The sequence below is a fragment of the Panthera pardus genome, unplaced genomic scaffold (assembly GCF_024362965.1).
Source record: "Panthera pardus isolate Hobbes unplaced genomic scaffold, ASM2436296v1 HiC_scaffold_13, whole genome shotgun sequence".
Taxonomy (NCBI): Eukaryota; Metazoa; Chordata; class Mammalia; order Carnivora; family Felidae; genus Panthera; species Panthera pardus.
The window spans coordinates 84,340,902-84,363,853 of record NW_026526688.1 but is presented as its reverse complement, the minus strand read 5'-3'; the positions used below and the strand labels follow the sequence as shown (position 1 = coordinate 84,363,853).

General features: G+C 36.6%; 1 protein-coding gene across 1 annotated transcript in view; it reads right to left on the bottom strand.

Moving 5' to 3' along the window:
- INPP4B (inositol polyphosphate-4-phosphatase type II B) overlaps positions 1-22,952 on the bottom strand; it is a 758,464-nt gene that overhangs the window by 49,956 nt on the left and 685,556 nt on the right. Inside the window, 2 exon segments of the mRNA XM_019420351.2 lie at positions 1,941-2,053; positions 22,248-22,345. Of these exon segments, the coding sequence (XP_019275896.2) occupies positions 1,941-2,053; positions 22,248-22,345 (211 nt within the window).

Sequence of the window (22,952 nt, the reverse complement as noted above, 5' to 3'; positions counted from 1 at the left end):
GCTGAAGTCGGAGCCTTAACTGGCTGAGCACCCAGGTAACCCTGAACTTAATTGAACACACTTGATAGGCATTTGGTCTCTTTAAATTCTCATTTTTTATTGTTTAAAATGTAATCAAGATAAAACCAAATAGCTTTATATGTTTTTTTCTATGAGAATGTAAAATATTAACAGAGCAATATTTAATTAATAGGTTTTAAAAGAGAAGAAAATGAAATAGAGACAGAAATAAAAGCTTTTTGGAAAATGTCAAAGGGAATTTCCACATTTCTTCATTGTAAAAGTAGTACCCAAGTCTTTGATTTAAAAAGAGGATATTGAAACTGAGGTATCAGCCTAAAGAAATGCTGTAATAACAAAGTCAGTGTTGCTACATAATGTCAAATTTGCACACTGTGGGTTCCCTGTATTTTTCAAGGCAGACAACCATCCATTCAATGATTAAGTTGTGACTGAGCTATATTTGGTCAGTATTTAAGTTTCAAAAAAGAATCTCAGGAATGAATGAGATTCATGGGAAAACTTTTTAAAATACATTCAAATGGTATAACAACATGTACTAAGAGAAAACGTACATTTGTGTTTGCACATGCATATCCTTCATTTATCGATTTACATAACTTCATGATATGTCTATAATGACATATGTGTATGTTCCTAAGTTGTCAGAAAGCATTGGTAAATGATCAAATTACCTTCCTATTATCACATTAGTAAAATAGCACATGACCCACCTTTGAGAAATTTTTGTGAGAATTGACAACCATAGGAGTCTTTGAAGATATAAAGAGCAGCCACACTGGGAGGGGGAAGCTATTAAAAACAACCTTCCTGTAATGCAGTATGGTGCTAAATGCGGCCAGTGTAAATGATCTGCCTGAAAGCAATGTTTCATATTGTTACCTTGGATGTTCTTCCCTGGGGATCCAAGAGGGCATAAAGGGAAGCTAACACAGATTTCCTCTGCCTTGTTCTTGGTAAATTATTTTATATAGACTCATAGTAAATTATCCATTCCTTTTTTCCCAGAAGAGAGTAAGTAATATTGGATTGTAATTGAACACTGGCAGTAGGGACAAGGCTTTGTTTTAAATGCTACTGATACAGAATGAATAGTTATGTCAGAAGATCAGTTACTGAACTCCAAATTACACAAGTAACCGTGTGCAGTAACTACAAATATGGCATTCATCATAAAGGTCTCCAAAGTGTCCCTTTTCTGATCCTCTCATTAGGAAAGGATCTTTGGGTGTGAATGCTTAACAAAATTCATAAGTTCATGTGAGCTATTGCCTGAATGGTTGCCAGACAAGAAGTTAAAAATTATAGGCACTATTCTCTCCCTCCCTCTAGTAGAAACCTGGGGTAGGAAATAAGGCAGAATTTCTACCCTGAGGGTACCATTAAATGAGAAAGAACCATAGAAAATATAGCTCATTACCCCAAGAGCAATCCATCAGTAATAAATTCTATGCTAATATCTAAATTAACAAACCCATTTACAAGCTCATTAATTGAACAATATGTCCAGGAGCCTTACTGAGCCTTTCAGTCAGAGATCTGATAACCGCATTCTGTTGAAACCATATGTCTCCAGAGTAGCACTTCAAAACTCTGATTGATATGGGTGATTGACATTGCAACGTGTAATATGAAGAAAATCACAGAGACTTCACTCTCACTTCTAAGTGTCAAACATCCAGGATGTACAAGAAAAGCCAATAAGTAAAATTCTTTCTCGTTGAGTGCATCTTCTTCCATCTCTTGTTCTAGTATATTAATAGAACTACCAACAGCCTTGAAAATGCCTAATCCCCTTGATGATGGAGGATGACATCCGGTAACCCAAAGTGCAGAGGTTGAACCCTACATAGCAGATACTCGATGGTGCTTACTGGTCAGCACAGTGACGGAATAAGATCTGGCTGGAGAGTGCTTACCGTTGCAGCCAGCCACATGATTTCTACATTCTTTCTTTTTTTGGCTTGGATATTTTGATGGAGATTTTCTAGTAATCCTTTTAAATCATTTTGTTCTTGAAAATGTGAAATATCTGGGGAAAAAAAAAAAGGAGAAAATAAGGGCGATAGTATTAAGCTGCCCATGGAGATGTGCTCAACGTAAGAGCAAATAGAACTTCCATGACAACAAATAACATTCGGAGCAGAGAGCATCTGAGAATAATCATATTTATTAATCCCTCCAGCTTTATTCTTTTCTTAAAATATGCCTCAGTTTCCTCCATTGCCTCTTCTGTGCTACTGTGGTAATGTCAATTTTCATATACTATAATTTTACTAATAAGGGAAACATTTTTGATGATGGTTGCTGCCTCACTTCAACTAAAGCATGATTTGGATGAGACATGAGGTAGAATTTTATACTTTATTATCTTATAGTCACTTTTTACTACTAAGTAGTCTGAAACAAGAGGATATGTTACACTGAACACCTCAGGGGTGGGAGAAATCTGAAAGTTCAAAAAAAAAAACAAACAAAAAACAAACCCATGAAATCAGTTTCTATAGCAAGATTCCTTAACCTCAGCACTATTAACATTTTGGACTGGATAGCATTTCATTGTGGGGAATGGGTTTATGTTCTGCCATGTAGGATGTTAAGCAGCATCCCTGACCTCTACCATTTAGAAACCAATAGTACCCTTCCTGTGGCAATTAAAAATGTCTCCAAATGTTCCTTGAGGGCAAAATCTATCCTGGTTGGGAGCAACTGCTATTAAGGAGCACAGGTATGTCATGGAAAGAGGAACAACATAAGAGGTGATAGTTAATTATATGAGATAATTAGGTAGGGAACAGGAAATGACTGATTGCTCACATCTCTACATGCTAATAACTAGAGTGTAGGTAATAAATGGCACACATTTTATATTAAAACCTAAGGCAATGTACATCATGACACAAATGTCCCTGAGACTTGGTGAGATGGGGTTCGAGATCAGAATATAGAGATGGAAACAAAAAGGCTTTCTAGGAGAGTTGTTGGATTAATGCTGTACAGTATGAAAATGTGTTCTATTATTGAATCCACAAACTGAGGGATGAAGAATTCCTGAGAATTTTAATAGAGGCTAAAAACAGAACAAACTCCGTAAGCACAAAATGCACTGTGTCTAGGCTCTCCAGTAACAGTGAAGAAAAAATTAAAATATTCCTGAATCAGATCTCCCTCTCTCCCTCGCTCTTATATACACATACACACATACATGCACACGTGTGTGCACAAACATACATATACACACACGTACACATACATACACACACGTATACACATGAACACACACATGACACAAATAAGCTGTAATCATAATGAGACTTCGTGCTTTCCAAAACTGTACCAGATGTTTCATTTTATTAAAATAATACATCTGAGTAGTTCTTGACTTTAGCTCCAGAGAGTAGAGGAAGTATCCTAATGAACTATACTAGCGATCTGTATCTATCAAAGAGTGAAAGTGGTTTATAAAATAAAAATATCCATTAAAAACAATTATATATTATCTCGAATTTCATGACCACAGAAGAGGGTAAGGTCAGGTACAATCGAGATGCATACCCTATGTTAGGGAGGTGAGATTTAAAATATTCATATAAAATATATGCATGATTCCACTGTATTAGTTTCTAAATGGAAAAACTATCAGAAGTCAAACCCTTACTATGTAACTATAGATGGTTCTCTTAAGAAAGACAAGGTCTGACTAAAAGTATCACATTACTAGGTAGGAGACTCTCAGATATACAGAAATTTTAACAGGATGCAGGCCAAGGATAAAGGGAAGGAGAATAATGCAGAATCCTTAAAGAGAGTTTCAAAAACAGCTCAAGACTACAGCTGACCAAAGAACATAAAGACAATAATGCTGCTTTTTAATTGATACTGATAGCATACAAGGAACAAGAAGTCAGGTCTGCCATTGATGCCCTTAATGAATTAAAATTATAAGTAGCCATTTAAAAACATGTAAAGATATATTATTAACAGATAAAGTGTCCTTGACATTGTTGAAAGGAAAAATTGGTCAGATCAAAGCATGAATTTATTCATATAATACTGTATGTGTATGCATGTGTGTGTGTGCTTATGTCTCTCTATACATGCATGAAGGCAGAGCGAGACATCGGTTTTGATGTTAACAGCGGTCTTTGTTAGGTTGTAGGATTTAGGGTGATTTTTCAACTGCTTTCCCATGTCATTTGAGACATTTAAAATGAACACGTACTGTTTCTAAAGAATAAAGTTATTTTAAGAGAAAGGGAGAACACAATATACGCATAAGAAAAGGAAAGAACCCAAATTCTTAAGATACAAAGAGTTGACCTCAAAATCTTCACAGTTTAGTAGGGTGAGATGGATTTTAAACCATTATTAACCGCAGTGAAATGTACTGTGGGCTATGACATTAAGTCAGTAAAAATAATAATAGAAAAAAAATAATAGAGACCCAAGGGAAGGAGTGCCTAATTCCATAAAGAATACTTGGGTATGGAAGAATTTTTAGCAAAAGTAAGGCCTTGTGGTTACAGAAAGCATTTGAGCGTGGAGAAATGATACAGCACTGTCAAAGCAGGGAATTTGTAGTTCACCAGGACCTTGCAGGGCATGGTCCCAGAGGCAAAAATTATGAAGGGTCTTTTCTGTTATGCTAGGAAATTTGGGCTTCATAATTAGGGTATTCTAAATAGGGACATAACCATATCTGACAGATCCCTAAAATATTTTCTGAAGTCACCTGATATAAATGGCTTTCGAACATTTTTGAAAGGAATACAGAATAAGAATTTTACCTTATATGATGCCCCACAGCATGATGCTCACATACACAAACACACACACCCTTCTGTAACAAAAAAATTATGACATAATATTTACCCTTAGTGCAAACACTGTTCCCTGAATATGTTCTCTTCTATTCCATGTGATTATTATTATTACTCTTATTGTCCCAACCCTTGAAACTGATAAAACAACCTGGAGTCAACATAAACAAATTGCAAATTACTGACTTAGGGCAACCCCATGTCCAAGATGGTAAGTGACTTTCACAAGGTTCCTCGTCAGAGGAAGTAAAAAAATCCTAGTCTCCAAATTCCAACGCCGACAATTTCCCCCATATCTGTGCTAATGTCTTCACAATTAGCTGGTGGTCCTAAAAGGCAGTTCCAGTATCAACACAATGAACCAGCCTCTTCAGAATTCTGAGGATCCAGAGTAAATATAGTGATTTTTCAAAATAATTCCGTTTCACTGTTGACATGAAGATTTTTTAATCAGTTATATAAAATAGACTATAAGGATCCTAAATGTAAGTCAAATAAATGGCCGTCCTTAGCCTATTTCTACCCCATAAAGAGAGCACTTTAAGACAGACATGATGTCCCATGGAAATCTCAACCCTTCTCCCCAGGGCATGCTTTTCAGAAGGAAATCATTCTGATGTTCTTAAAATTTTCAGGCCACTCTTTCTATTTCTATAATGATAAAGCTGGCTTTATTCAGAGCACATATCTACCAATTCAATACTTTGTTTGCTGCCAGTTTTTTCTCAACCTGACCAAAATCCTGCAGGTCACAGAAATTCAGGTCTGGTTCTGGAAAGAAGTATCATTAGTAATGACTAGATTGTGGATTAATAAGTGAGATTTTAAGATAAAATGAGAAATCTTGATAAATCAACTTAAAATCCTGGTATACATGGGATGTGGATTAGTTTAAACTTAGAATAAATCTCTTCAAATGTAAATATTGCAAGTCTTGCTTTTTGCTACTCACTCCTTCATTACTCTAGCACATAATTTAAACAGGATAATTAAATCTCCATACTTATCTCCATAAGAGTATTCTTTTCTCAAATAAGGTTCAAGAAAAAAATCAGGTGAAAGGTACAAGAACGTTCACTGCATTATTGTTTATAATATTCAACAACAGAAAAAAACCCACCTAAGTATTTATAAAGAGAATGGATAAATTGTTATATATTCATGAAATGTAACATTATACAATGGGTAAAATCAATAAACATGCTATATTATATATGTACATATCAGCATGAATATAGAGTAAAAACTATGTTGAGCAAAACAATAAAAATTATGGGATGCATCCAAAATAATAGCAATAATATAATGTTAAATATGTAAAACTACCAGATTTTTTATGGATAATATATGCAGTAAAACTGTGTATGAGAATGTAAAACGCCAAATTCAGGGTATTTCTTTTCTCAGAGAAGGGAAGGTGAGGGATTAAAACTGGAAGGTATGCTAAGGGAGCTTTCATTCTATCTGTAAGTTATTTGTTTCTTAAAAAAAAAAAGAAAATTCTGAGGCTGAGTGATGGGTTCCCTAGTGTTTGTTATCTTATGGTGTATTCTTTTTTTGTTTGTTTGAAACTTTCATAATTTTTTAAAAAGAAAGCATGGAACCAAGCTTCCCAGAAAGTGATTTCTAATGCCAACTCCGTCCCTGATCTGACATGTGGTCTTAGGTGAGTTGCTTAACCCTCTGTCCTTATTTTCTCTACTGCAAAATGAGGACAATAACCCTGTCATGCTTCATCGACTTGAAGTAGAAAACAATTAATAAAAGTCTTGGCAGAAGCGGCTACATTGTTAGATTCTGTGTCAACCCTGAAAAACAGAGAAAGACATTAGTAGCTCTTAGGAAAGCATCCACAGTCTCAGATAGGAAGCCTACTTTCTCAGCAAAAGTCAGAATTTATCCAAAGTAGGAAATACTCTTTCAACACATAGAGGTGCACACAAAGATCAGAATCAGAAACACTCACAACCCCTGTTACTGTTCTCTTACCACTCTCCCATGGAACATAAGAGCCAAAAACAGAGTCACTTTTTATACCAATATCTTCCTTATGACATTGACCTGAATCAAAGATGGGGTGCTGACAAGCAAGCAGGAATGGGACTGTAAACTTTCACCTGATTGAGCTGTGATGTTAATGAGGCCAAGGCAATAGCTTCATCACCTCACAGTCAAATGACTTTATGTTGCCAGAGTGTTCCAAGATGAAATGGAAATTAAAGCTCAATTCCCAGCACCACACCTACTTCCCACTTCATAGCTGGCACAAAATTTAAATGGGATCAATCATACTTCCACTCTGATGTCAGTTTATATAATCCCATCCACCTTGAAATCAGGATCAGTTCAGAGATGGGCATTTGAAACTAAGCCAACAAGAACTTGACTGTGACCTCAGCAATTATTTCATGGGTATGTGGGTGACCTCTCCTGCTCCAGCTGAGTGAAGCTGAGGACTCAAATGTGGAAGGAGGAGGAAAAGTCCTCTTTATCTGTTTGGTTGAGTATGAGTTGAGCACGGGGATAATTGGTCATGCCAGCCATCATTTAAGATGGACCAGATGTAGGATAAAGTCTACACTAAGAGTGGTTAAGTGATGAATTAGCATGGAAAGTATCTTTTCAATACTGCTAAGCCATTGAAGCAACCTTCCCTTGAAGGGTTGCGTGCTTGACCTTTGGAATTTTCAGTTTTGTTTATAAATTTTCTTTATTGTTCAAGCCAATTTGAGTCAGGGTTTCTGTCACTTGCAATCAAAAAACATTCTAAGGTAAAATACGTGGCTATATACTATAGGCATTTTTAACATTGACCAGCCATATTGCAAACGTGTATTGTTGCCTTAGAGATGAGAAAATGACAAATAAATTAGAATGTCTCTCAAAAGCAGCACATCAATCACCTCTACAGTGATGGTTTTAAGACAAGGCTCTAAATTCTTTGACACTCCTTCTATTGAGAGATGGAGTTTATGTACTTTCCCTTGGAATGCTGGTGGGCTTGTCACTGTCTTTACTAACAGAGTATGGCACAAGTGACACTATGTCACTTTGGAGTCAGGCCATAAATGCCAATGCAGCTCTTGTCTGATTCTCTTGGAACTTTGCTGTGTGTGTTCCCTATCTTGAGGTCTCCCTATAAGAGCCCAGGCACTATGCTGGGAGAAGCCCAATCACATGGAGGCTCCTATTTAGGTTCTCCAGTCAACAGTTTCACCCAAGTCCAGCCCTTAGGTCATCGTGGCCCAGGTGTCAGAATGCAAGTGCAGAAGCTTGCAGAACACTCCAGTTCCCAATCAGTTAAGTGACACCCTGACACCGCCCCCCCCCCCGCCCCCACCAATCTTTCCAGCTGAGGTCCCAGATATCATGGAGTGCAGATAAACCATCTTTATTTCCTCTGTCTGAGTACCTTCCTCTGTCTGACTCTTACAGAATCTGTGAGCATAAATAAAATGCTTCTGATTTCATATCAGTAAACTTGGAATAATTTGTCACCTGGTAATAAATAACCAGAACATCTACAAAGGGAAAAAAATTATAAGAGTCTGTATCTTTAAGTATTGAAAATAAACATATAGGGACACTTGGGTGGCTCAGTCTGTTAAGCTTCTGACTCTTGACTTCTGCTCAGGTCATGATATCATAGTTCATGAGATAGAGCCCGTGTTGGGCTCTGCACTGATAACATGTAGCCTGCTTGGGATTCTCACTCTCCCTTTCTCTCTTTGTCCCTCCCCTGCACAATCTCTCTCTGTCTCTTAAAAATAAATAAACTGAAAAAAATGAACTTATAAAGAACAATACTTTCACAGTCTACTCTGGTTAGTACTATATCCTGTGATATCAAATCTTCTCTACAATTAATTCTGAAATAATTATAGTTAAATTAACTATAGTTAATAGTTAACTATAGTTAAACTAGCAAGAAAACAAATGCAATTAGGTGAAAGCCATTGAGATGTCTTAAAATTGGAAATTACGTTCTTTTGGATGCTGTAAAATCTTGAAAATATTTTTAAAAAAAGCCCCAGTGAAACTGGCTCTATTTAAATTGTATTTCCAACTTAACAATTTATGAAAAAGGCAATATAAGAAATCAAATATCAAACTCCCCACCTGAACAGAGCTGAATAATATTTTTGACCTATACACCTTCATTGTTTCCTTTTAAATGAATTTCAAGGTTGCATCACCCATAGTAAATGAAAAGACAACTTTAAAAGTAACTGTGTTAAAAATTCTTCAGGATTTTCCTTGCTCACTGTCATACATTGAAGGCCATGGGACTTGGTGTGCAGGGAGGAGAGTAGAATTATAACATATTAATTTTTTTTCCTATTTTTGTTTTTGTTAAGAAAACACTCATGATTTGATTTCTGAATCTCCAAATAGTTTCAAGTCATTACAAAGGGTTGGGGGGGAGATGGTTTGCAGGTAGATGACTCTCAAAAGCCTAAATGCCTCAGATACTTGAGATAGTTTTATGCACCCACAGAAGATAATTTGAGTATGGAAAGGAGGTTGACGCAGATTCCCCAGCTGAGTCTTCTTGTGAGCCCAGTTGCACTGCCTGCATTCTAGTGAGTGTTCACTGCCTCAGCAGTGAAGGCAGTTGATGGCTGCCTTTCCTTTTTCCCAAGGCAACTCCCAAGTCCCTGCATTTTACTTTGACAAGAATAGCAAGAAAGGTCCTGTTGAGAGCATACATTACACACAAAATGTCTGAAAACCAAAGCAAGTATAGACTTCTTAAAGCTTAGGACAGAAAGGAAAGCAGTTTCTGAGATATTTCCAGTACCCCACCTCCCTACCATGTAAGAGCCGGGCTGCCAGTGAAATATGTCAAGGCCACATGGCAGCATAGAGGGGCAGATGCATAATGAGGCCATCTCCAAAAAAAGAACAGTTCAGCACTTCCATGCTCCACTTTCAGATAACATGGAAGGAAATGACTCCCAAATTGCTAGAATGATAGCCAAAACAAAGCAGGAGAAGACAGTTGAGAAAACAGGGCTTTTTCCCAATAGCCAAGGTCTCTGCGTTACTTCTTTAGGCTCCTGGAGGCAAGTAAGAATGAGATTTTTAATATTTCATACTATATGGAATAAAATAAAGAACTCCTGAGGTATTAAAAAAGGTACAGATGAGGTAAAATAGAGGAAGAAGATTACAGAAATAAAGCTGCCTTGGGAGGCTCCAACATGAAAAGGAAAGAGGTAATAAAAACACAAGGTAGACATTTCATTCCATTCCTGTAGCTCCTTTTTTGGCTTGAAGTGAGCTATAGTTTTATAACCTAGGCTTCTCATATATTTATAGTTTATTGATAGCAACAAAATATATTAAACTATCCATGTCACCAGACTTATCTTTTCTGATCCCTTGATAAAGATAATTTTATCTTTGAGTGTTGAGTTTCTCCTCCTTCTCTGACTTCAAAGATGAGTCTGAGTTTTGTTTTGCAGAACTGGACGCATAAGGAATTTAGGATGCAAGAAAAGGTAGACCAGAAGGAAACAAGAGACTTCGCGCTTGTGGCTGAGAAAAACAACACAGTAAGCAGTGAATGTTTGAGAGAGTGACATGCTCAATAGAGTGAATTAGAAACTTGGACAAAGAACTTCAAAAGAATCATCATAAAGTTGCTAGTTGTCTGCTCTTTGATGTTTAATTAAAAGTTGGGACTAAATTTTATTTACCTTTAATTATTGGGCTCTTTATTAGATGTCATAATATGCTGAAACTGGAGTCCTAGGAGATTCATGTTAAATTAGGTGATATTTATTTCCAAAGGGGAAAGTGAATCCTAAGATTTTTGATATCCACCTTACTCCTCACTGTGGGGCCAATAAACTTATCCTAATGGTGATGATTTCAGGATCTCATCCCTATCACAGTATTTCATAAAGAGATATATGCTTTTTTAAAAAGATTATCAGACAAGCAGTGATTATAAGAAAACAATTCGTTAAGGTTAATATAGATAGGTATTTATATTTGAATAAATATACACAAGACAGAAGAAAAGAGACTACCGAATGGGGAAAAGAGGCAGGTTGCTTCAAACTATAGGAAGAGCTTTATAATCCATTTTAACTGGATCAATAAGTTGACTTGTTAGTACAAAGGAGACATATAACTCTCGTGAGAAACTCAAAGTGCATACAGTCATGATCTTATCCGTCACTGTAACATTCAGAAGTGCAGTGTGACATCTTCCTAGCACAGACACTGACACTGGAAATATTAACTCCCTTTCTCTGGTGAGATAATGGTAGAATGTACTTTGATGTATTGACATATACATATTGATTATTTTCATTTAGTCAATAACGAAATGGAGGCATTCGAAACGTCAAGTGATTCACCTAAGTGAGCTTTCAATTGAATTCATATCTTTTGACTTCATGCCATTTTATGTACACTTACTAGGCTGGTTTACTGGGAGTCTAGCCAATCTTCGATGAGTGGTAAAATTTGGAATGCAAGACTCAGTCTACTTACTCTACCGACAAGGAAGCCCCTGTGAGAGGGAAAGAATGTAGAAAGATGTAAAGTTGACTGATATATTAATCTTAGACTTTTCCTATACAAATTAGAGAAGAGGGCTAACCAAAAAATTGATGCGTCTAAATTGCAAGGAGCCTGAAGTAACGTAGAAGATGCAGAGATCAATGCTGAGATAAACAGGGGGGCGGCCATCTGTATGGGCATCTGTGAGTATGCGTGTCTGCCTCTGTTATTTGCAGTACTGTTTATATTTGTTGCTTCAGTCTAGTGCACAAGTTATTGGACACCAGAAGTCTATGTCTGTGGTTTTACCTGCACATAGAAAATTAAAACTGAATACTGTTTTGTATCACTTTTCCTTTCAAAAAGCCACAGAAGTGCTTCTAGAGACATATCAGGTAAAAAAAAAAATCCCTTAATCTTTATTAATATCAGAGAAAATTAAAAGCCTGAAGAGGTAAGTACATGAGAGTTTCTTCTTCAATGAGCTGAAAATAAAGGTGCTGCTGGAAATATGCAAATGTTTTTTAAATCTGCAGTTTTAAATTGAAATGATCAGAAGAACTACAGCAATGGGAGAGCAGCAGTACAAAAGTGAAAAGAAAACTTAACTGGGAATCAGGAAATATGGAACTTAGCCCCTGTTCACCCACTAGCTAGGTGTGTGAACTTAACAAAATCATCTTGGATCCCAAGCCCCTTGTAGCATTTCTTAAAATATGTCCTGAGGGGCACACATTTGGCAAGATGCTTGTGAGTATTATATATATATTTGCTATATATCAGATTCTTTAAAACATTCATAAATGACCTCATCTACCTCATTAATTCATTCATTCAACAAATAGTTATGGAGTATGAGCTATAGGCCAGATAATGTTTTTGGTAGTTGGGATATAAAGTCAAAATATAGACAAGGATACTTGTCCCCAAGGAGCTTACATTCTGAGGAGATACAGCCAAAGTAAATGATGTATTGTACACTAGATGATGGTAGGTGTTATGGAGAAGGGGACTAGGGCATGGGAGATTGCAATTCCAAAAAAATTTTTAATATATATATATATATATATATATATATATTTAATTTATTTTTGAGAGACAGTGGGAGTGTGAGAGGGGCAGAGAAAGAAAGTGACACAGAATCCAAAGCAGGCTCCAGGCTCTGAGCTGTCAGTGTAGAGCCTGTCATGGGGCTCGAACTTGGCCTCTTAACCTACTGAGCCACCCAGGTGCCCCGGGAGATAGCAATTTTAAAAAGGGCAGTCAATGGGGCACGTGGGTGGCTCAGTAGGCTAAGTGTCTGACTTCAGCTCAGGTCATGATCTCACAGTTTGTGAGTTCGAGCCCCATGTGGGGCTCCAGCACAGAGCCTGGAGCCTGCTTTGGATTCTGTGTCTCCTTCTCTCTCTGCCCCTCCCCCAGTTGTGCTCTGTCTCTCTCTGTCTCTTAAAAAATAAGGAAATGTAAATAAGAAATTTTTTTAAAAAATAGAGAGGGCAGTCAAGGGTGTTGTATGTAAGTGATGAATTGCTGAAGTCTTACTTCTGAAACCAATATTGCACTGTATGTTAACTAATTAAAATTTAAAAGGAAATAAATAAAGACGGTAGTTAAGAAAGGCCTCACTAAGAAAGTGACATTTGGGGAAAGACTTAAAGGGACGAGTAAAGGATCCATATAAAGGGAGAGAATTTAAGGCAGAGAATTTAAGGCAAGAAAAAGTCCCAAGAAGCAGCAAGATGTCAGTGTGGGGCAGAGTAGAGCAAGGGAGGGAGAGAGGTAGGAAAGGACAGTCAGCAGATTTGCTGCCAGATAACAAGGAACCTTCGAGACCACTGTAAAAATTCAGGTTTTTAGTCGGCTAAAAAAGTAGGGGCTATCAGAAGAGTTGGAGGAGAGACGTGATTTCATTTTCATGTTTAAAAGATCACCTTGGCTGCAGTGATAGAAACTGAGTGAGGCTGAGAGAGGAAACAAAAGACCAGAGGGAGCTTATTGCCATAATATGAGAGTGAGAATAATAAGGACTTGCACAGAATGGTAACAATATAGGTGGAGGGAGCTGGTGGCACACACTTGGGAAATAGAGCCAGTGAAATTTTCTGATGGACTGAAAGTGGGGTGTGAGAAAAAGAGAAGAGTCAAATGTGACTTCAATGTTTTTTTTCCCCAAAGCAACAAATAAGCTAGAATTCATTAAAAACTAAGATGGAGATGATTATAGGAAAAGTAAGTTTTTTTTTTAAGTTTATTTATTTTGAGAGAGACAGAGACAGCATGAGCAGGGAAGGGGTAGAGAGAGGGAGAGAGAGAGTAGGAAAAGTAAGGTTTTTTTAAAGATTTTTAAATTATTTTTTAATGTTTTTCTTTAAATTTATTTTTGAGAAAGAGAGAGACAGAGAATGAGTGGAGGAGGGGCAGAGAGAGAGAGGGAGATACAGAATCCGAAGCAGGCTCCAGGCTCTGAGCTGTCAGCACAGAGCCCAACACGGGGTTTGAACTTGTGAACCACGAGATCATGACCTGAGCTGAAGTCGGACACTTAACCGAGTCACCAGGTGCCCCGGAAAAGTAAGTTTTTGAGGGCATATCAGGAACAAAGTTTGAGGTGATGAGCAGGACATGAGTTCCAGGAAGAGAGATGGGCTGGTGATGTAGAAACAGAGGTTGATAATTAATAGATGGTATTTAAAGCAATGAGACTGTGTTCAACAAGAGCAAAGACATCTGTAGACTAAATCCTAGGACCCTCCGACATTTGGAGGTCAGAAAGTTAATGAGGAATCAGTAATGGCAGTGGAAAAGTAGCCAGAGAGTAGAGGCAATCACAGAAAAGTGTGGTGGCGTGGAAGCAAATGATGAAAGATGGAAAAAAATGACCATGTCAAATCTATTACTAGATCAGGTAGGATGAGAACAGAGAACTGAGCACTGAGCACTGGCTCTAAACCCTATGAAAAAACCAGTTTCAGTAAAGTTATTTAGACCAAAGGCTGACTGGAGTGGATTCAGTGAAAAAAAAAAAAAATGGGTAGAGAAAAATTGGAAACAGCTGGTAATCTTTAAATTCCTCTTTTAAATGAGAAAAAACTGAGGGCTGATGGGGGGTGGGACGGCAGGGAGGGTGGATGATGGGTTTTGAAGAGGGCATCTTTTGGGATGAGCACTGGGTGTTGTATGGAAACCAATTTGACAATAAATTTCATATATTTAAAAAAAATAAAAGTACTTTGAAAAACAAAAACAAAAATAAAATAAATTCCTCTTTTATCTGTTCTTTCTGAAACATTTCCAACCTTAAGGTAGTCTTGAATTATACAATAATTTCTCCTATACCACCAACACCTTGTACTCGTCTTTAATGTCTGTGTAATGCCAAGCATATGGATGATATGTGAACAATTCCTCAGCTATCTGAATGTTTCCAAATACACATGTGTTTGAAATAAAACAAGTAAAATATCTGAATGAGTAACTGGATGTTTCATGGGTATATCTGTATGTGTACATGGTATCAGAGTTGGCTGTCTGCAAGACAGAAATTATTCGTAGTAATTAATTATGCAGTGATTTATAGTTCCTGTTGGAAGGATATTCGTGTGTTAATTCAAGAACCTTATATCTTCTTATATCTTATATCTTCATGTTTGTTAAAAATGCCAAAAATCCATTAATATTCAGATCTTTCTTTGTGCTTGGTAAACTTAGACACATTAATTTACTTTGGCATAATCAATCCAGGTAACCTCACATTGACCGGAATCATGATTACAGCTGAATTGTACACATTATATACACCTCACTTAGGTCAATAAATGTTAGTTAAGCAAAAACTAAATAAAAGATACAACATTTCAATATTCTGGGAATTTCACTTTCTTTTATCCTCAGGTCTAGAGTATAAATGAAACACAAAACATAAATTCACAATTTGATAACTAATCTATATCATTTTACAAGTCTAACCTAGTGGTTTTCAAATCATATTGTACAGCAGAGTTACCTAGAGAGCTTGGTAAAACACAAACTGCTGACCCCATATCCAGATATGGATCGTTTGAAATTATTCTTGCATGGGTAAAAGGTAAGAAGAGGTGCCGAATGACTGAGGGATAGACTGGGCTGGTCAATTGCTGATTTGCTCTCATATCTATCTCTACTTTTTTCCCTTCTGCTCTATATCACAGGAATCCTTGTTCCCCAGACTGCTTGCTGCCTGCTGACTCACAGTTAAATTTGGACAATGAGGATTAAGAGCGAGGTTAAAGGAACCAGGGAGACAGAAACCAGTGTATTTGTTTTCTGATCTCTCTGCTTGTGAATATGACCGTGGCTTCCGCATGGCTCCAGTTCCCAGGGGGCAACTCTTCTGTCTGTGGTCCCAGCTTCTTCTGGACAGTCCCCATCAAGAACCAAGATTCAGCAGCATGGCCCTAGATTTTGTGCTCTGGTGACACTACATCTGACCTAGGTCCTTTCAGCACCTGGCCTAGCATCAGCTTCTTGATATTGCTAAACTCAGTGTGGCTAAGTCGATCCCTGCTTAATTTCTCCCATTTCTTTCATGTCTATCACCAATGCTCCACAGCAAATTCCTCAAATGTGTTTTCCTGACTGCACTTGGACTGATATGGTTACTAAGGATTTAGTAATATATGTATATTTTTTATTTTAGCAAACCACAGCCTAGGCTAGCATAACATGTCAAATTCAGACATGACCCTGTGTCTATCTGACCCTGTGTGCAGGCCAATCCTTTCTTGAATTTCTTGACCTCATACTTAAAGTTTATAGACAGTAAAAATATAAAAGATATATTGGGAGGAGGGAGAAAGGTACTGGGGGAAGGGTCTTATGGTATTTTTTGTCACCCATGGCTGAACCTTAGTTGACAGAATAAAACACTAGCCTTTGATGTCACTGTTTTGTAACGTTGAAGGGCCATCCTAATGTTCAGAACAAGTATATATCATACACATACAACATATATAATCATATCATATATATAAATATAATATATATATTAATGTAAATCATTCAGAGGAGATCTAGAATTATTATATGTGGAGAAAAAGTTAATCATTTAGAAATTTACTTTAAAACTTGGGAAATATTTAACCTGTATCAGAAAGTCCCTTTGCTAAAGGGAAAAACTCAGATTGTCAGAAGACATTTAATGGGGTGTGTACATGAGTGTGAGTGTGTGTATTTGTGTGTGTGTGCAACTGCATGTCTGTGTGTGTTTGTTAATGTCTTTTAAGATATCTGCCTGATTTCATTTCTTATTTTATAAGTTCAGGTTATTTCCAGAGCCTGCTGAGGTCTGGTTAGCCAGGATCAGCATGGGTGCTAGTCCGAGGGTAGAGGGCTCTGAAAAGCAGGGGCCAGAAACCCCCACTATAGCTTGTTCTGAGAGAGTAAAGGCAGCACGTTTAGACTTGTGAAAGCGATGAGCCATGTTACAAGTGTCAACACACGTGGGCTCCAATTTTAAGTATACAAACAGTAAGTAGATATTTACTTAGATAAAGGTGATATTTATTTTTTTTATTATTATTATTTTTTAATTTTTTTTAACGTTTATTTATTTTTGAGACACAGAGAGACAGAGCATGAACGGGGGAGGGTCAGAGAGAGAGGGAGACACAGAATCTGAAACAGGCTCCAGGCTCTGAGCTGTCAGCACAGAGCCCGACGCGGGGCTCGAACTCACATACTGCGAGATCGTGACCTGAGCCGAAGTCGGACGCTTAACCGACTGAGCCACCCAGGCGCCCCTAAAGGTGATATTTAAATGCACCTTATTTTGTTTATGGAGCATTGCCCATCTCTGAGGCACACATAGTTGATGCTGTCACTATTGATTCTATCACACACTTTCTGGACTGCGACCACAGCTCATACTAGAATTACTAACTGAAGGAAATAGCCATTTAAGTAGCCTTAATTTTCATTAATACACAGAGCAAATGCGGTGCAATTTTTCTCTCTGATATATGCACGATATTCCAAGAACTGGTGTATCTGCTGCTCCTCAGTGATTTTATCCATTTGTAACACAAGGTATGTGTTAGTATGTGTGCCAGCCACTGTTCTCCCACATTCTATGGCATTGAACCATGTGGAAAGTCCAACAGTGTGATCAGCTACAAAATCTTGGCAAGACCTAGGACTGATTTCTCCCAGAGCATAGTATGTGTTATAAATGCTGTAACTAGTTGTCTGTTTCTTAGCAATAGTCTGATATATCCATTTGTAAGTTTATATTATATAAAGTACAATTATGAATGATACCTTGGTAGCTCTGTTTTGTTTTGTTTGTTTTCCATTTCTTAGAGAAACAGAATCCAATAATTTTACTCAGGGAACTATTACCATATATTTGTTCTAGAAAAAGTATCTTGATTTACTAGAGAGTTCTATCTTATCTTTGAAAAACCTTGCTGAACTTTCAATGGCTGTATGACAATGTTTTCAAAAGACAAGTTATTAGATATGAAGAGTCACGTGATCCATTTTCTGGCCTAACAAAAGTAGATTTTAGATATTCAACATTTTATTCACAGTTAAGCTTTCTTTTTCATCTGCTTCTGGGAAATCCTTTCATGTGTAGATTTTCTTATCCTAATGGAGTCCTGTTACTTTTTATATATTTCACATTATTTTGAGTTTTAACATTATAATTTTCTTTCTGATTTTATTCTTAACTGACCCAGTTTTGCTCCATTGATCTATTTTTTATTTTATTTATTTTTTAGTATTTATTTATTTTTAAGAGAGAGAGAGAATGGGGGAGGGGCAGAGAGAGAGAGAGGGAGACAGAGGATCTGAAGCAGGCTCTGTGCTGACAGCAGCAAAACCTATGTGGGTCTTGAACTCATGAACCGTGAGATCATGACCTGAGCAGAAGCTAGATGCTTATCTGACTGAGCCACCCAGGTGCCCCCCACTTTTTAAAGTTTATTTATTTATTTTTGAGAGAGTGAGGGAGAGAGAGAAAGTGTGGGAGGAGCAGAGAGAGAGAATCCCAAACAGGCTTCAGTGCACAGAGCCTGATGTAGGTCTCAAACTCATGAACCATGAGACCTGAGCTGAAATCAAGAGTTGGAGGCTTAACCCACCGAGCCACCCAGGCACCCCACCCACTGATTTATTTTTTAAAGGAGAGATAAGATAAATCAAAATACTAAAAAATGTAAAATGTTAACTGAAAATGTAAGTTCAAAGTACACAAAAATATTTTGGTCTAAATAAATTGCAGCCGGTTAACTAAATCTTAGCTCAGCAAAAGTAAACCTCAGAGTGCTTGACACTCATGCACAGATTTTAAACGTTATAGTTAAAGAATTACATTTTCATAATTATGTTAAAAGAATTTGACAGCATATCAGGGAAAACCATGACTGATCTGGTTTTTACAGTTAGTAAAGTGCTTGTGAACAAAATCTCTTTTCAAGCCTTTTCCCTCTGAAACTACCAAAGGAGCCTGGAGACGTGACAGACAGTGGTGGACCAGCAGACCTAAACTACACTTTGGCCTCCTTCCAAACCTTCGACACTCAGAGCACCAATCTTAAACAGTCACGGGTGACCTTTTATTGAATTTCTTCAGGTGTTATATGGGCTGTAGCCAGGCATGGCAGATTTCTTTTTCTAAAACCCAGAATACTACTTTTTTCCTCCTGAGTAATGTTCTATCTCTGTATCGTATGGGAAGCATAATCTTCTGCTCTCTCTGGGTCCCTCAAGGGCTTTCTGGCTAGTTCTAGGGGTTTGACCGTTGCAACCTTTTGTAGAGCCCCTATGCAGTGTCCAGAGCCGATCCTTAGCCCCTTGCAACTGTCCTATACTTTCCACATGTCTTTACAATTTTCATATCTCTTGGAAAATGAAACTAAAGAGAAATAAGGGAGAAAACCCCTCTTCCTTGATTCTGTTGCTTTCAGCTTATTTTTTCATTCTTTGTAGTCACTATAGACCTTCTTAGGAGGGTAGCTTTCGCTCTGGTTGTCCACTTGTACAATACGAGTTCTCTTCTTAAATGCCTTAGATGTGGTTCCACTCCATGTTTTTATGTAAATGGCTCCATGCAATGTCATCAATGCTCATAACCACCAAATCCAACAGCTTCTCTTTAGTCCCTCTTTTTTCTTCATCAACACATTTGTTATTCTTGTTTACCTTATCCTGCCTAAAATCCTTCTCATTTAACTACAGTGATGCTTGAAGCCCCTCAAACTTGAACAATTTCTCCATATTTTGTGGGTTCTTTAATCCTTCTTTTCTTGTACTTAATGGATAGTCTCCTATCATATGTGTGTATTTCTCACATCGGTTGAAATAGATTTATTCATTCAATCCCAATATCACAAAAGACATCCCTTAAGGTAAAAAAAAATTCCTTTGGAAGAAAGGGAATTTTTTTTTAAACATGTAGAATAATGTAGAATTCAACCATTTAATTAATAAATCATAAAATAAATGGGGTTAATGAATGGATAGCACATCCAAAATGGATTAGTAAGTGAAAGCAATGGTTTACAGGATTAACACATCCTTTTAACACTGACAGAAATTATCCTTAATTTTACTGTGAAAGAGAAATAATAGATTATATGGATTATGGGTACGATTCAGCATGGTAATTCTTTTCCTCCTTTACAAACAGCCTAACCTCTATTTACACTGTTAATAAAGCTTTATAGTTTCTTTCTTGAATGGAGTATAACTCAAATGATGATTTGAGTTACAACTTTTCTGCATAAGGAACAACCCTACATATGTCAGTATAGTGCATAGATCAGATTCGGACTTTTGTTATGGAAAACAACCAAAGTCATATCACAAAATTCTGTGCCAAATCTGTGACAGGTTGTCTCAAAAGTATGTTGACATAATAGAAAACAAAATATCAGGAAACATTCACTATGTTAAGACAACTGCCTAGCTAATGAAATATAATTGGTTTGATGCAAAAGTCCACCATGTTTTCAAGGAAGAAATATATTTACAAGTTTCAAATATACTTAGTTATATTTAATTAGTATACTACATGAGGTCTTATGTTTTCAAACTTTTTAAACTTCTGTTCCCATGAAGAGTTTAAATGACTTCAATGTAGGGATTTTTTTTTTAATTTTGTGTCTCAGACAATAATTTACTCATGACTTGTACATATTTCAACAATGACTTATACATATTTTTAAGGTGACATAATTATTTTATGTATAGTATTGAAGCCCCTTATAGACTTTGCCAACAACCTACTTTTAAATATATTTTAAGTAATGAGGACATATCCTTGGTTCACAAATATTAGTATCAATTAAAAATAACCTAAAATGTTTATTAACACACAGATTATAGGGAAAACTCAATAGTTCTGTAGAGAGACTTGGGAATTTGCATTGCCAACAGGTTCCTAGGTGATGTTGATTCTGCTGGTCCTGTGATCACACTTTGAAAGAACTGATAGAAATAGAAAATAAGTTATAAGAATTCTGGGAATTCCAGGGGTGCTTGGGTGGTTCAGTAGGTTAACCTTCTGACTCTTGATTTCAGCTCAGGTCATGATCTCACGGTTCTGGGATCAAATCCCAAGTCAGGCTCTATGCTGACAGTGTGGAGCCTGCCTGGGATTCCCTCTCTTTCTTTCTCTCTCCCTGTCCCTCACTTGTGCTCTCTTGTGCTCTCTCAAAATAAATAAACAAACATTAAAAAAAAAAGAATTCTGAGAATTCCAAATTTAGATAACTTGTATAAAAATTATCTACCCACATCCAAGTTAAAATAAGCCATTTTTCATGAATTACTAATGCAAAATAGTTTTGTTTATATTATTAACTTTAAGTAATTAAATTTAGAATTCACAAGAACACTGGCTGCCAAAAAGTTTCCCTGCATTTAATTTCATTTTGGCATAAAAATAATATTTTATGTGAAATAAAATAATATAAAAACTGCAGGTGAAATTTTTTAACTATCCACACTTGAACTTGCATATGCCATTGTAATATTTTGATGCAAGATTCACTGGGTTATGAAAAGTCCTAACACTCTGCCACCAACGGTATTTTAGATAAAGTATGAGAATACAGAGCAGTGAAAAAAATGCCAGTGATTTGATAATAGACTTTCATTATAGCTTTTGGTTAAAAATACTAAAATAATTTTCTACTTTATTAAAACCTAATTTCTTATCATTGTAAATATCTCAATATTACCACACATTTATATCACTTATTGATGAACTCCAACTACATTTCTGATTCTCTGGTTTTGAACTGCTCAAATGTTGTGTGCTTACTTTTGTGGGGAAAAGAACTGCAGAATTGAATAATAAAAAACATGCTGAAGTGTAAGATACATTTCTATAGGCTTGGATGCTTTAACAGTTTCACATAAAAATTGCAATAATTCTATTCAATAAATTAGTTCCTTATTTCATATCACTTTTTATTACTTGTATAACTTGTATTCTATCTGATTTTCTCCTTGTATATGTGTGATATATCTGATATAGATTATAAATCAAAAAGTTAATTATTCGTTAAACCCTTTTACATGGTCAAGAATTATACAAACTTTTTCGTAGACTCAATTGAGATTTCTAACTATAAGTTCCTTATTTTAGATTTTTGGTATCTTCCAGTGGCACTAAAATTAATGTCCTAGCATGAGCAGCAGGACATCAAGAGTGCAATCAAGGCAGTGAGGCAGGTGACGGTCATGCCACCTTGGCAATCAGTCTTTTTGATTCAGATAATCTCAAAGTTGCTCTCCCATCCTTACCCCATGTGTCTTTCCCCCATTGACCTCTTTGTTTGACCTGTCCTGAAAATTTATAATCAAGAAATTATTATTGTTGCTTTCTAAAGCTGGTATACTTACAATCAGGAGGCATCTTTTCCATAAATATTGTGTAATATTCTTTTAGAAGTTCAAAATTTTCCTGATTAATACTTTCCTGCAAGGAGACATCTCCAAACCTACAAATAGAACAAAGAAAACAGTTATGGGTTATAAAGATGCTCCTGAAAGTAACATTTTTTAACCTGTTATTTTTAAATAGATGCCAGACTAAAACCACCTCCTCCTTTTGTTTAGAATTAAACATATCCCCAGTATTCTGCCATTAACTCATATTAAAATCTAGGCACTCTTCTGGATTTCCTCTCTTTTCTCCACCCCATCCAGTATTCATTGATCTTTTCACATCTCTGGCAGTCTTTCCTTCTTTTTCCTTAACACTGTAATTGTATAGTAGGCATTTGATTACATCCACTCTAGACTGGGTATACAGCTTCCCAAATAACCCAATGCTATGTCTTCAATCTCCTTCCCTTCCAGTCTCTCCTTTACATCACGGTCGGATCATTCATTCATTCGACAGATATCTGTTTAACTTTGACTATATGCCCAGAGCTGCATGTGCAATAAACACAATGTTGGAGAAGTGAGTCTAATACCTGTTCTTCATATCAGCTCACTAAACTTCACTGCCTCTTCTCCCCCTATAAGGACAAAGTCCAACCCCCTTAGTTTAGCATCTAACTTCTCCACAAAACCTTCCAAAAACCCTCACAGGAATGTAGT